We start from the raw sequence: 12,990 nt of genomic DNA on the forward strand, positions 1-12,990 counted from the left end.
CCTCCTAAGGCCTCCTGCAGGCCTCATCTGGATGGACCCTAATTCCTCTGCCTAAACACTTCATAACTTAATTTCTAATATCCCCATCTTAAACTATTGAGAAAGAAAGAGTCCAATCAGCCAAGGAGTTCAATCAGCTTGAATCTGAAACACTTCATTTGGCAGTCAGTCAGAGGAAATCTTTGAATGTGTAACTGTTGCTCAGACTCCTGAGTTCCTTTAAGGTCTTATTGTTGTAAACAGCAGTGTTATAACATTCAGCAAGCTCACCCCTTGGCTTGTGTCCAGTGGCATTCCCTGTACTCTGGGCTAATCTTGTAGGCACAGAAAAAGCAATGTGTGTCACCTGTCATTCCATGATACACAGGGCTGAGGAGTTATTATGATTCTGTTTCCTCCCACCCCAAATCTGTGGGGACAGGAGGGACAGCTGGCAGCTAAGTTTAACTTTCTACATATTCCTTACTTTTTAGATTGCCCCAGTAATTACGTCATTAAAAATGTTACAACACTGAATCAATGACACCAACAATTATGACAGTTCTAGAGGAAAACAAGTACCTGGTACCTGCTACCTGGTACTAGAAAACTGGACTTGATAAAGTGGCTGTTGAGCAATTAAGACACAAAGAAAATCATCAGCTTTTGCCATGTGTGTATGTTTCAACCAATGTAAAGAAAGCATTACCATAAAAACACAACAAAGATATGAACAGTTACCCTTTACTCTCAGTTAATTACTGTCAGGGCTTTCCAAAGTTCAATCAATAAGGAAATAAAACCAGTAACCAGAGTTTGTCAGGTGCAGAGAAAAAAAAATGATTGTGTAAGCTCTATTAACAGAAATAAAACACTGAACAGAACTGATTTACCTGAATAGTACCCAAGATATTAGCTTCAAGGACCAATATATATATATATATATATATATATATATATATATATATATATATATATATATATATATATATATATATATTTTTAACAAACATTTCTTCTTTCTGGGTCAAAGATTGTTTCACTGTGAAAGTTTATTTTCCGTCCTGCTGAATGTATTACACTATGTTAAATATGTAGAATATGAATTAATAACTAACCTAAAAGGTGAAAGAAACAGAGGAGGAAAACATGTTGGATTAGACTTCAAATTTGATCACCTGATTTATGCATTTCTTTATTTTACCTGAAGTTGCGTCTTGGGGCTCTTGAAGTTGTTAAACTTACAGATTGATATTCCTCAGATAAAACAAAAACACACACATGAACTCATTTCCATGCTAATGACTTTTAATGTGCGTTAGAAAACAAAAAGCAGATCAGTCTGAGGAATGTGAGAAAAGCAAGTGGTCTATCAAACAGAAAATCTGAGAATCCAGCTCCTGCTCCTGTTTCTGTTCCCTTCATTCCCTGAGTCATGTTGCGGCGAATGATAGAAGAAGAAAGATAAGAGATAAGAAAGAGAGCTCTGAGGGTCAGATTCTCTTGGCACAGACGAACGGGCGGCGTTCACCACAGGACAGGTCATCCCAGCACTTCTCATCTGTGAGCATCAGAAGAAAGACAGATTATGTTTTCTTTACCGTGATTGCTTTTTGACTACTGTATTTGTTCTTTAATTAAAAACAAAAGAAAACTCCTAAAAAAAGAACACAACTACAGAACAGAGAACATAGAAAAGAAAAAAAAAAGGACACAGACATGAAAAAACGTGCAACAACAAAATGCAAATTATGGCCCTTTTCCACTAGCACGCCTTGGCCCTATTCTACTCTACTCATTTTGTGATGGTTTTCCACTAGCCTGGTTCTTTGACCACCAGGGGGCGGGGTCACCATAAAACAGCTGGGCTACACCCCTTCCACGTCATTTTGAGCATGACACAATTCCAAACAATGGAGGACTTGGAACTAATAGTGTACTTGCTGCTCGATCTGTGGCTTTTTGTCACAAACAAAATGAAAGAGGAAAGCAGAAGAAGGCTGCAGGCGGCGAGACGAAATACCCTTGAGAAGTACAGAGGTAAGTAAAAATGGCAGGTGGCTCTCGTCCTCTTATGTCCCGTCTCGTTTTGGGCGGCGCACTCATGGTTCAACGATGACGACGTTGTCTGACCAATCAATTGCCTGCAGTCGGTGACGTCATCTTTTAGTATCGACTCAGCTCGCTTGGAACCAGAGTGGAGTGGGAACTACAACTAGCTTGTTTTAGGAGGTACCAGGCCAGTGGAAACACACTGCAGGTGGAATAGGGCTGAGTAGAGCCAAGGCGTGCCAGTGGAAAAGAGCCATTGGAGACAGAGAGGAAAACAAAACCCAAAAAATAAAATAGAAAAAGCAACAACAACAACAAAAAGAGAATAAAACATTAAGAGAAAACAAAACAGTAAAAAAGAAACTGCAAAATAAAGAAAGAGAAAAGAAAACACGATATCACAAAAGGAAAACAAAAACAATAACAAAAAACACACAAAGAGAAATTAGCAATGAAAAAGAACATCTCAACACCAGAGAAAGAAAACGCAAAAACAAAAAGAAAATTCATCAACAAAAAACAACAAACAAAACAAAACAAAAACACAGGAATAACAAAATAGAAAATGCAACAACAAAATTAAACGTGTTGAATTTCAAAAGAAAATGCAACAAGAAAAATTGAAAATGCTGCAACCCCCCCAAAAGGTACAAATAACAAATAACTCAACATGACAACAAAAAACATCAATAAAAAAGAAAAACACAGAACATAGATAAAGAAAAGAGGGGAATGCAACAACAAAATAGGGAAACCTTTTTCTTTTTTTCCTTTTTTGTCTTTGCATTTTCTTTGTTGTGTGAGCTGTTTTTGCACTTTGCATTACACACAAAATCACTACATAAAGAAAAGGAAACAGACAAATTGACATTTGACCGTGTTTTCGTTCCACTTTCTTAACCTTAGCTACACTACATGACCTGAACTTGCGAGTTTGGTGGTTTTCCTCCTTATCTACTTCTCCTATAGGTTTCTGTGCTAAGGGGCAGAGCTAACCATCTTTCAAACATCAACCTTTAAAAGTATAATCTAAGAAAGCTTACCACTGAAGTTCATCTGCATGCAGTGCTGTCGACCACGACTGTTGTTTGGCTCCCCGGGACACCAGTTTGTGTAGGAGACATGTGAACCATCAGTCCACAGCCAAAGCCCCTCCTGGAAACATCAAAACAGACCTTTATAAGATTACTGCTGAAACTCCAATGGCTGATCACGTAACCTGTAGAAAGAGTCACACCTGATGAGCGTCAGAGCCTCCGATCCACGCCTCCTTGTACCCGTAGCTGGTGGTCAAGATCAGCCTCTGAATCTCGTGGTACTCCTCAATGTTGTGGATGGACGCAAGGTTTCCACCGAGGGACTGACAGTTCCTCTGCAGACAGAGTGAGAGGCAGAGCAAAACAAGCGTACTTATTTATTTATTTATTCAGACGGATCGACCCTTGAGATGGAGCATTTCATTTTCAAGGGGTCGTATCAAGATATGCAATAAAAGTAATATAGTAGTAATACACAACCACATAACAACGTACAAATACACACTCAGACACACTTACACATCCACACAATGCTCTTAAGTGCTAAGGCAGTCCCCATTAAACAGCTTCAGTCCTACTTAACTAAAGTGAAATACATTTTGTGGTCACACACACAGACCAGTGGAAATTAGTTTATCATACAAGTGTATTAAGATTTAGATACAACGGCAGCAACAAAGTAACTGCTTTAAAACAGAGAAAAATGAAAATAATAGAAAAAAATAATTGGTAAAAACATAAAGGGCAAAATCAAAACAGGAGGAAGGAATTTGAAGATAAGTAAATAAATAAGACTTAAAAACAGGAAAGGATGTAATTGATCTTAATAAAACAGGAAGCTTATACAGTCAGCTGGGGCTGCATTTGTTAACACATGATGACCAATTTCTTTGGTGATTCTGGAGGTAAGAAAACATAGTTGCTTGTATGTCTTAGTCTGTATTCGTATGCTAGTGGTATTAAGAAGTGCTTCAAATAAAGAGAAAAACTGAAAGAATCGCATTTCAAAATAAAGTGGATCCAATGAAACTGTCTTCTAGATCTAAGTGACAACCATATCAGGGACTCATGCAGTAGACAATGTTGATTTTAAAACAACATCTGAAAATGAATCGACAAAGACTGTTATGGACCTTGTTAAGAGGATGAAGATTTGTTTCAGATTTTTAAGGCAGCCAATATATTTTCTTTACAATTTATTCAGTATGAGATTAAAAAGATAGATGGGAGTCGAGCCAAACCCCCAAATATTTAAATTTGTCAACTTTTTCTTATACTGTTCCATCAAGAAAATCAAAAGACCATTGCAAGGAGATACATCGAGAGCAGAACAGCATACCGTAAGATATTGACCTTTTCAGAAAAGCTTATTGTTAAAAAAATATATTTTTGCATTCAACTAAAGTCAAATTATTATGTGTGCTGTATTTGGGCGATGTTAGAGCTTGGGGAGTAAAGTACAGTGTCATCGGCATATAAAAAAATTTGGGTATCAGAATAAACTTGCAGTAGATCTTTAATATAAATAGAGAATAAGAGAGGACCTAATGAGGAGCATTGTGGTACACCTTACAGTTACAGTTCAGCGAAGCGACCTGGCTTACCTCAGCCTTGGCCCAAGTCATTGCTCGGGGGAAGTATCGGAAACAGCGTCCGTTGAACGGATTCCAAGGAGCAGAACAGGCCGAGCGCTTATCCAGGACGCTCACTGAGAATGAAATCAAAGAATAAAGAGAAAGTCTGTGGATACAGTTTCTGTGGGAACACCTGGAATAAAGAAAGGCATAGTGAGGAAAATGAAATGCAGTGAGATAACTCAACGGGTTGGAAGTAACGAATGAAATACTCAAGTTAGTACTAGTAGATTTTTTTTTGGTACTAGTACTTTCATGAGTATTTTGTTCGAGTGTCTAATTTAACTCATACTTCAGTACAATTTACACCATGTAATCTACTTCATTACTTTTTCAATCACAAGTCCCCACTGAGTACGCCACCATCTAAGTCAACATCCAAACCTTCCATCTGCATACTGGAGCCAATAAGGTCGACAAGTTCCTGGAACCGTAAGATTTTTTCATGTGAGGGAGAAAGATACAGATACAGATTACAGAATTTAGAATGTGAACAGAAATAGATTTTTTTGCAAGGCCCCCAATTTGTTCACACATGTGACTTAAAACAGCAACATATCTGCAAAGTTTGACCAAATTCACCACTCAGTCATAGGATGCTAAACAATCAAACATGAGCTCAGATTGTTTCTCTGACTGAATGAGTTTTTTAGGGTCCTCGGCCAACGGAAGAGGGCACCTTCTAGCAAGCTAGAAGGTGCCCTCGGCCGAAGGCCGAGGGCACTATTGTATTTCGTTCGTTTCTTTCTTATTATTATTATTATTATTATTCCACACGCGCTTTGAACGCTAATTAGACCCCCTAAACATGCTCAAAAACTCACCAAAATTGGCACACACATTATGGGTGCCGAAAATTTTCGTTTAATACCAAACATGACTCCCGCCATCCCATAATAATCTCTCTACAGCCAAAAAACCTTTAAAACACACAAAAATGCCTCTAGCTCGGGCCAGGAATGTCGTAGACACATGAAACCAACATCAAAATGTTCGTCTCATTGAGACGCACAAAAAATATAGGAGGTATTTTTGCGTAGCTCCAACAGGAAGCCGGCAATTTGCCCGCCAAAATAAGAGTTTTCTGAAATTTAAGCCTCTCTACAAACATTAACTTGTCAATAACCAAAAATGGTCCCGGCATGAAAATTGGCTCACATGACAGACCAGACCCTGCTTTACAAAAGTTGTGAAGGAAGTTGTTGTTTCGGGCCCGGTTTTCGAATGGCGAGCCCTCAAAGTCGCCGCCCGCTTTCAGCCGAATTTGGGCCTTCTCCATGTTAGCAGATGAGGCGGCCGGATTTCAGGTCAAAACACACATTCTACTAGTGCCGCATTTGGGCCTCTAGACAAAAAACTAAAAGTCATAGAGCTTTAAAAATTACATGGTTGGATTCCTGACAAAATTGTCTACAACCATATGATATTTTTACACAGATTAAGCCAACATTGTGACCTACAGGACAAGTACTTCGGACGTTTCTCATAAATAAAAAATCCATTTTCAGCACTCTTCCATCTTTTTTGTGACGCATTTGTGCTTCTAGAGAAAAAAGTAAAACTCGTACAGCTTTAAAAATGCCAAAAATGGATTCCTCACAAAAATTCCTATCAAACATGATATTTTTGACACAGATTGGGGTAAAATTGTGGACTCTGTGAGGATTTCTTTACATAAGATGCCTGATAAAAACTCCCTCCAGGCACTAGTCACACTCGTGTCATGCTAATTAGAATTCCGAGCATGCAGGTGGTGATGTCATTCAGCATAGCAGAGGATACGTTGCCATGGTATCAACTGACTCCCTGACATCCCATAATATTCTCTCAGAGCCACGAGGCTCACTTCAAGCCTACTGACACCAAAACAGCCCTAATTCTGGCTAGGAATGTCGTAGAGAGATGAAACAAACACCGAAATGTTCGTCTCATTTTGTTGGACACATTGGAGGGAAAACCGGCAGGAGCCCGAGGACCCGTCTAACGCTGCTTGCAGCTTTAATTTTTAATTGTTTTCCTTCAGGGCCAATGTCAAAGATATGATGAAGTAACTTTTTGTGATAGTTTACTAATCTCTACACAGGAAACATCATCACAGACTGATCAGTACCATGACATCACTCTGACAGCAACATCTCCTCAAATCAGTTTGACAAGGCAATAAAACATCCCTGGTTTAAAAAATAATTTCACTGGTAATTCAGTACAGTTGAAACAATATAACAGTTCTTGTACTTGAGTACAGATTTCTAGTACTCTTTCCACCCCTGTAACTGAACAAATGGTTACTGTAACGATCCTTCTACATTTCAATAATAAAAACAAATATGTAGAAAAAGCCACTGACCTACTTGATCCTGAGCACGCCACTCTTCTGGAATAACTGCAGTTTAACAGAGACATTACGCAGGTTACTCTTACAGGAATAGAAATAACTCAAGGTAATAATCACAATAATAATAATAATAACAATAATAAAATTAATAATAACAATAATGATAATGATAATAATAATGATGATAATAATAATAATGATATAATAATAATAATAATAATAATAATAATAATAATAATAATAATAATAATAATAATCTACTGAAGTTTTTCAATATTTACCAGCAGCTCCTGTCAGAGCTGTCAGTGCACAGAGCAGTGCAGACGCAGTCAGCAGCTTCATGTTGCTGATCCTCCTCTTCTTCTCTGGAGCTTCGCAAGATAAAAACCCAGATGATATATATGATATCTTATCGCGTCATCAGTCAGAACATAAGGAACTGCTGGCACACAGAAACACGCCTGACCATATACAGTAAGGTGAGACACTCAAAGACGATGTTCCTCAAATGTAAACAACAGGTTTTCATCTGTAACTGATGAGTCCTGAATCCTGACTAGTTAATGCAGCATATACTTTTCATATCTATCTATCTATCTATCTATCTATCTATCTATCTATCTATCTATCTATCTATCTATCTATCTATCTATCTATCACGGAATTGACTATAGATCATAAATATTTCAGTATTTTTTCATGGAAATAAATTTCATTTCCTGGCTTTTTTAATCATCTTACAAAGAAAGGTTTCTACATTGCAAGTCAACATGAACAGATCTGAAGTGTCTTATTTGTGTATTTCAGTGCGTCTACTTCTGTATTCATGGAATGTCAAACAGAGAAGTTTGGTATGACAGAACATTTCTGTGGTTCATTTTCTGAGTATGAGAAGTTATCTTTCTCTGCTGTTATCATTGGTCAGCAACACAGCAACCAAAACCTTATAGGATGAATCAGCAACATGTGTAAACTTCCTCTTCACACTCAATGAGAGTGGGAAAGCTGTGCAAGAAACATTCACAGGACGAATCAGGTCGATGTTTGTCAGACGGTTTGAACGCAGATCTTCTGCAACATCTTATTCATACTCCAGCTGAAGTAAAGGATCCAAACACTGGTTTTATTCAGCTTCAAGAGTTTCCTGAGAATGCTCTTTTCGTCTTCATGGCCAGGGGTCTGCAACCTTTACTTTCATAAGAGCCATTTGGCCTCAGCTCACCTGGATTAATCATTCAGGAGTCACAACATCTACTTCTTCATCACGATTTACACTATAAACTGTATAAACTGTATAAACTGTATAAAATTCTATACAGAGCTAAAATCTAGTGAATGACTATTGAAAAGATAAGTTATTTTGGAATTTATCAAGTTACATATGTGACCTCTTGTTTTTTTTGTTTTTTTTTTGGATGGATTTAAAAAAAATGTGATTTTTTTAAGGAAGCAAAAAATGAATTAAAAAAATGCAAAAAATAAAAGAATGAAATTTAAAAAATGCAAAAATTAAATGTCAAAATTTTGACATTCATAAACATTCATAATTTAAAAAAAAAAATCAGCCAAATTAAGTTACATCTGGATCCCTTTCTTGCATTCTTAAAGAATTGTAAAATTTAAGAAGCTCAGGTAATGTGGAGGTGATATGTCTTTAACTTTTACATTAATCAATTGATGCCAAGATGTGTATCATTACTGATGGTGTAACCCTTTTCCCCCAGTTTTCTGCATTTCTGCTGCTCTAATTTTTCTTCTTTAGCTTTTTGTATTCATTTATTTATTTCATTTTATTTATTTATTTATTTTTATTTATCTATTTATCTATTTATTTATTTATTTTTTTTGGGGGGGGGTAATTTTCAGTTTGATGGATCTTTGTTGTCATGCTAAATGTAGATTTTGTAAACTTGTAAAAAAAAAAAAAAACATTACAAAATACAATAATAACTACATGGTTTTATATATAAAAAACGTTTTTTTTTTTTATCCCCACTTTTCTATACATACCATTGTATACAAAAAAAAAGAGAAAATATACCAATCCTCTCTCACAACAGTATTGATAAAGAATTAAGTATAAAACTTTCAGTTTATGAAAAATATGAAAATTTAAACAAGAAATAAAATAGAATACAAAAAAAAAAAAAAAAAAGACAAGAAAAACAGCATATAGGGTATACACAGTGCGGGAAGTGCAGTGTGGTAAATAGTGCAACTGATTTTGAAGGTGAAACAGATTAAAGACAAGTATTTTTGTGCAAACAAACAACTGAGGTATGATACAGACCAGGGCCAGGCAGTGAGAGGAGTTCAGCATCCTGACAATAGAAAAAGTTACATGAGCATGTCTCGCTTTTTATGACCGATGGACCCATATTGTGTAATAATAATAATAATAATAATAATAATAATAATAATAATAATAATAATAATATAAAGGAAAAGAAAAAAAAAGAAAGAAAGAGGCATTTTAAAAGTTCTGGGGGGGGGGGGGTTCTGATGGTGAGAATGACTTGTGAAAACTGTGTGGCAGAGATAAAACAACAAGATGCTATCATGTTTTGACTGGTTGGTTTCACAGTTTGCCACTAGTATGAAATACACCGAGGGAATGAACATAACACTTACCAATGCAAATGATTTTAGAATTTTAACAAAGAAGAGAAATTGAAAAAATGTATTTTTTTAGCTGCTTTGTAATTTTAAAGTTTGAAAATGTTTGTAAGAGCTAGTTCTCATCATGTTGTAAAATGGTGCTACCTCTGCTGCAGAGCCACAGCTGGCTACGAGGCGCTCGCCGCTTAGTGTATCAGTCCTCACACGGCGTGCCAGACATAAACACAGGTATGTGTGAAAGTAACGCGCTGAAAATTCTCTAAATCAAGTGTGAATGCAGACCAATATCAGATTTTTTCAGTGGGAGTCTGTGTATTTGTGTTTCTGGTCAAGTAAAATATGGCCCCGTCTGAGTGCAGAGGAAACCGGCAGAGGAGCAGGGAGGGGGTGTTTGGTGCGAGCGCTCTGGGCTTCTGCTGCACAAAAACACTGCTGTAGGGGTCATTTCTGCCCTAAACCTTGTGATAGGACCCAACTTTTTCCATCCAGGAGTATCACTTTAAGTGTTAGATCTATCAGCATCATATTGCTAAACAATCTGGATAAAATGTTAGTATCTTAGCTTCACATTACTAAAAATGTGGCTAAAACACAAGCTTTCGATAGCATCAAATTTCTAGATTATGTGGCTAAAATGTTAGTTTCTATTAGCTTCTGTTAGCCTCATTTTTCTCAACAATGTGGCTAAAGCATTTGCTTCTGTCAACAACAGAATGGTAAACAGCGTGGCTAAAAAATAAAAAGTTGTAACTTCAGGATCCAAATGTATTCCTGCCATGGTTGAAAAATAAAGATACCAGACAGAGAGTGATTTCAAAGGTTTAATTAGTTTTATAGGAAAACAACAAAGCAAGACACACAGAAAAAAAGACATAGCACACACGTAGTAACTCAAACAACCGAGGTTACCACAGCGTGTGTGACAAAAGTGGATTCAGATTTATTTTGAAAAGGAAACTAAAGAAACCACTAAATTATAAACGTTTTCAAAACTAGAAACAAAAGAGCATGTTACATCCTCACGCAGAAACGGCCTTTGTTTCATTTTGAAGTGGCTAATAAAGCTCATGTTATCAACAGGTACCTAAAATTACACATATATAGGATCATCTTCAGGATTCCATTTATATAACTTCCCCTTTGAAAGGTGCTTCACAAGAGTTCAATGTCATGGATTGGTTATTCAAGAGACACAGAAACGCGCTGATGGATTAAACTGTAACAAATATTACAAGATGTCAGTCTGGACGAAAGACTGGAGCAAAACTTGTCCTTGTTTCTTCAAGTCGAGGAGTCTTTCCAAATCCGCCATCATGGTATGACAAACTCTGACTACTGTTCCCCATGTTTGAAAAGTTGGTTCCACATTTGATGTAGAAAACTCTACAGCCAAGCTTGAAGACTTAAAATTCACAACAGTTTTTGTAATTCCAGTAGTGCCTTACTGAAATTTAATGAAACTGGTTCTAAAATTCTAGGTGCATGGCTTTTTCAGGGTTGAAGCCAACAGGTGGAGCTGTTGCACCAGGTTGTAGTGAAGAATGTGTTTTGAAATCAGTTGTTGTCACAGCTTGAAAACTGTTTACGATATTTCTGTTTAAACTGAATTATTCAAGGGTTTATAAACACTTCCATGGAATGATTGATGATACAAAACTTAGCTAGCCTGGATTTGGTGACGACGGATGGGTCAATGGAAACCTCAAGGTCCGAGCTCGGTTTGACGCATAAGACAGTAGTCCTCATTTGTTTTTTTTTAAGTGATTAGGAGTTGGAGACGTTGACAATGGCGTTGGTTCCTGTGGAAGAAGTCTATTCACTGATGCATGAGAGACGTCATGTTGCATCTTTTCAAAGGTCTTCATGAGGAAAGGACTCATGTTGTGTTTTCCTGATGCAAATAAAAAGTGAGTCAGTGACTTTAGAGGAGAACAAGGCACAAGAGCTGTGAGAGGGTTCAAAAGCTGATGTTCAACTTCAGCCTTTTTCACATTTTTTACAAAAACGTCTTTAAAATTCAGCCGATGTTGACTCTCGACAACTTTGAGCTGAACTCTTTGATTGCTGTTGGAGCCTTCGATAATGTCTCTGTGAAAAAAAAAAAAAAGCAAAGAAAAAGAACCAAAGCTTAGTTAGGTAGGGTGTGTGTTTTAATTTGACAGTGTGTGTGTGTGTGTGTGTCTGAGCGTACCTTCAGGTTGTTGTAGTGCGTCTGGCTGCTGCAGTGGAGCTCCTTGGCTGTGCTCTCATTTGGGTAGAAAACACAGCAGAGGTTACAGAAGAAACCCGGGACGACAAACTCTTTACCTGAGAGAGGGGACAGAAAAAGTTCAACCAGAGGAAAAATAGGAGAAACTTTTTATTTGATGTTATAAAGTTTAATCCTGGTGTCTGTGACTAACCCAGGGGGTTGTTGGGTTTGAAATCAGGCAGAAGGAAGTCATGGGGGACAGAAGGAGACTGAGATCGAGACCGCTTTGCTTCAGGACCAACCAGCTCCCTCCTTTGCTTACTGTCAGCTAAAGAAAGAAGAGAGTGAGTGAGTGGTCTTCTTCTAGCTTGTGTAAAAATGACGTCTCTCCTCTCCATACCTTTAACATCCATCCTGCTTCCTCCTCCCTCCTCACATCCCTCCTGTGTTCTGCTCCCTAGCTCTGGCTCTGCAGTGGAAGGGTCCACATTGGCTTGGCTTGCTGTCTCCTCCTGGTGGTCACTTGACGGTTTCAGTAAATCTTTATCTGAGGACAGTTCATCAGCTGGTCCTCTTTCTTCTTCTCCCTCATCTATCCTGCTTTCAGTTTTCCCCCTGGTGGATTTTCTTACTGTTGTGGACAAATGAAAGAAAAACTGAGGCTTAGGAAGGGAAAAGTCTCTCTTCTGAGGGCCAGGAGATGAGATTCTGCACGTACCAGGGGTCTGTCTGGGTTTCTTCTTTGGTCGGCCTCGTGTCCCGGGTGTTACTTCCCTGTTCTCCTCATCTTTCACCTCATCCACGACCACAAAGTTCACACTTTCCTCTACAAAAGAGAGAAAAATGAAGAGTTTCAGATTGGCTGCCTGAATGTAGTCTGCAGATTGATGCAGAGGTGGAAAAACACCAAAGCAAACTTGGAAGAAGCTGCACCAGGGATGTGACTGTTACTGTTTTGTGAAGGGTTGGGGTTAGGGATGTAAACACTCACCTGTGTCGGCATCATGCCTGCGTTTTGCAGATCTTGTTTGCTTGTTGTCTTCATCAAAGCCGGCTTCGTCCAAAGTCACCAAAATCTAGAGGAAAACAGACACAAGAGATCTTAAAACTCCTGACTCTACCTTCCCGACACCACAGTAACTG

General features: G+C 37.8%; 2 protein-coding genes across 4 annotated transcripts in view; both read right to left on the reverse strand.

The window, feature by feature from the left end:
• Nucleotides 1-1,301: 1,301 nt before the first annotated feature.
• Nucleotides 1,302-7,392, reverse strand: LOC141784231 (ladderlectin-like). The gene is made up of 6 exons (XM_074661990.1): nucleotides 7,319-7,392; nucleotides 7,050-7,085; nucleotides 4,673-4,776; nucleotides 3,269-3,403; nucleotides 3,075-3,186; nucleotides 1,302-1,540 (listed from the first exon to the last, which is right to left on the reverse strand). Exons 1-6 carry the CDS (start codon nucleotides 7,377-7,379, stop codon nucleotides 1,473-1,475), a joined length of 516 nt encoding a protein of 171 aa, XP_074518091.1. The 5' UTR covers nucleotides 7,380-7,392; the 3' UTR covers nucleotides 1,302-1,472.
• Nucleotides 7,393-10,489: 3,097 nt separating this feature from the next.
• LOC141784590 (uncharacterized) overlaps nucleotides 10,490-12,990 on the reverse strand; it is a 34,507-nt gene continuing 32,006 nt past the window's right edge. For all 3 annotated transcript variants that reach the window (XM_074662469.1, XM_074662470.1, XM_074662468.1), the window contains exons 46-51: nucleotides 12,839-12,923; nucleotides 12,566-12,673; nucleotides 12,248-12,478; nucleotides 12,059-12,175; nucleotides 11,848-11,963; nucleotides 10,490-11,744 (exon numbers count right to left, since the gene is read on the reverse strand). In XM_074662469.1, the coding sequence (XP_074518570.1) occupies nucleotides 11,667-11,744; nucleotides 11,848-11,963; nucleotides 12,059-12,175; nucleotides 12,248-12,478; nucleotides 12,566-12,673; nucleotides 12,839-12,923 (735 nt within the window). In that variant the 3' untranslated portion in view covers nucleotides 10,490-11,666. The remainder of the gene's footprint in view (nucleotides 11,745-11,847; nucleotides 11,964-12,058; nucleotides 12,176-12,247; nucleotides 12,479-12,565; nucleotides 12,674-12,838; nucleotides 12,924-12,990) is intronic.

This window comes from Halichoeres trimaculatus, unplaced genomic scaffold (assembly GCF_033239565.1).
Source record: "Halichoeres trimaculatus isolate MK-OKI-2021-1 unplaced genomic scaffold, fHalTri1.1 fHalTri1_scaffold_22, whole genome shotgun sequence".
Classification (NCBI taxonomy): domain Eukaryota; kingdom Metazoa; phylum Chordata; class Actinopteri; order Labriformes; family Labridae; genus Halichoeres; species Halichoeres trimaculatus.

What these genes read in the sequence shown, in the direction of transcription:
- LOC141784231 (XM_074661990.1), bottom strand. Translation starts at nt 7,379, where the DNA reads ATGAAGCTGCTGACTGCGTCTGCACTGCTCTGTGCACTGACAGCTCTG. An exon ending in AGCTCTGACAGGAGCTGCTG is followed by an intron (nt 7,086 to 7,318) that starts GTAAATATTGAA and finishes GTTAAACTGCAG; the next exon opens with TTATTCCAGAAGAGTGGCGT. An exon ending in GAGGCTCTGACGCTCATCAG is followed by an intron (nt 3,187 to 3,268) that starts GTGTGACTCTTT and finishes TGATGTTTCCAG; the next exon opens with GAGGGGCTTTGGCTGTGGAC.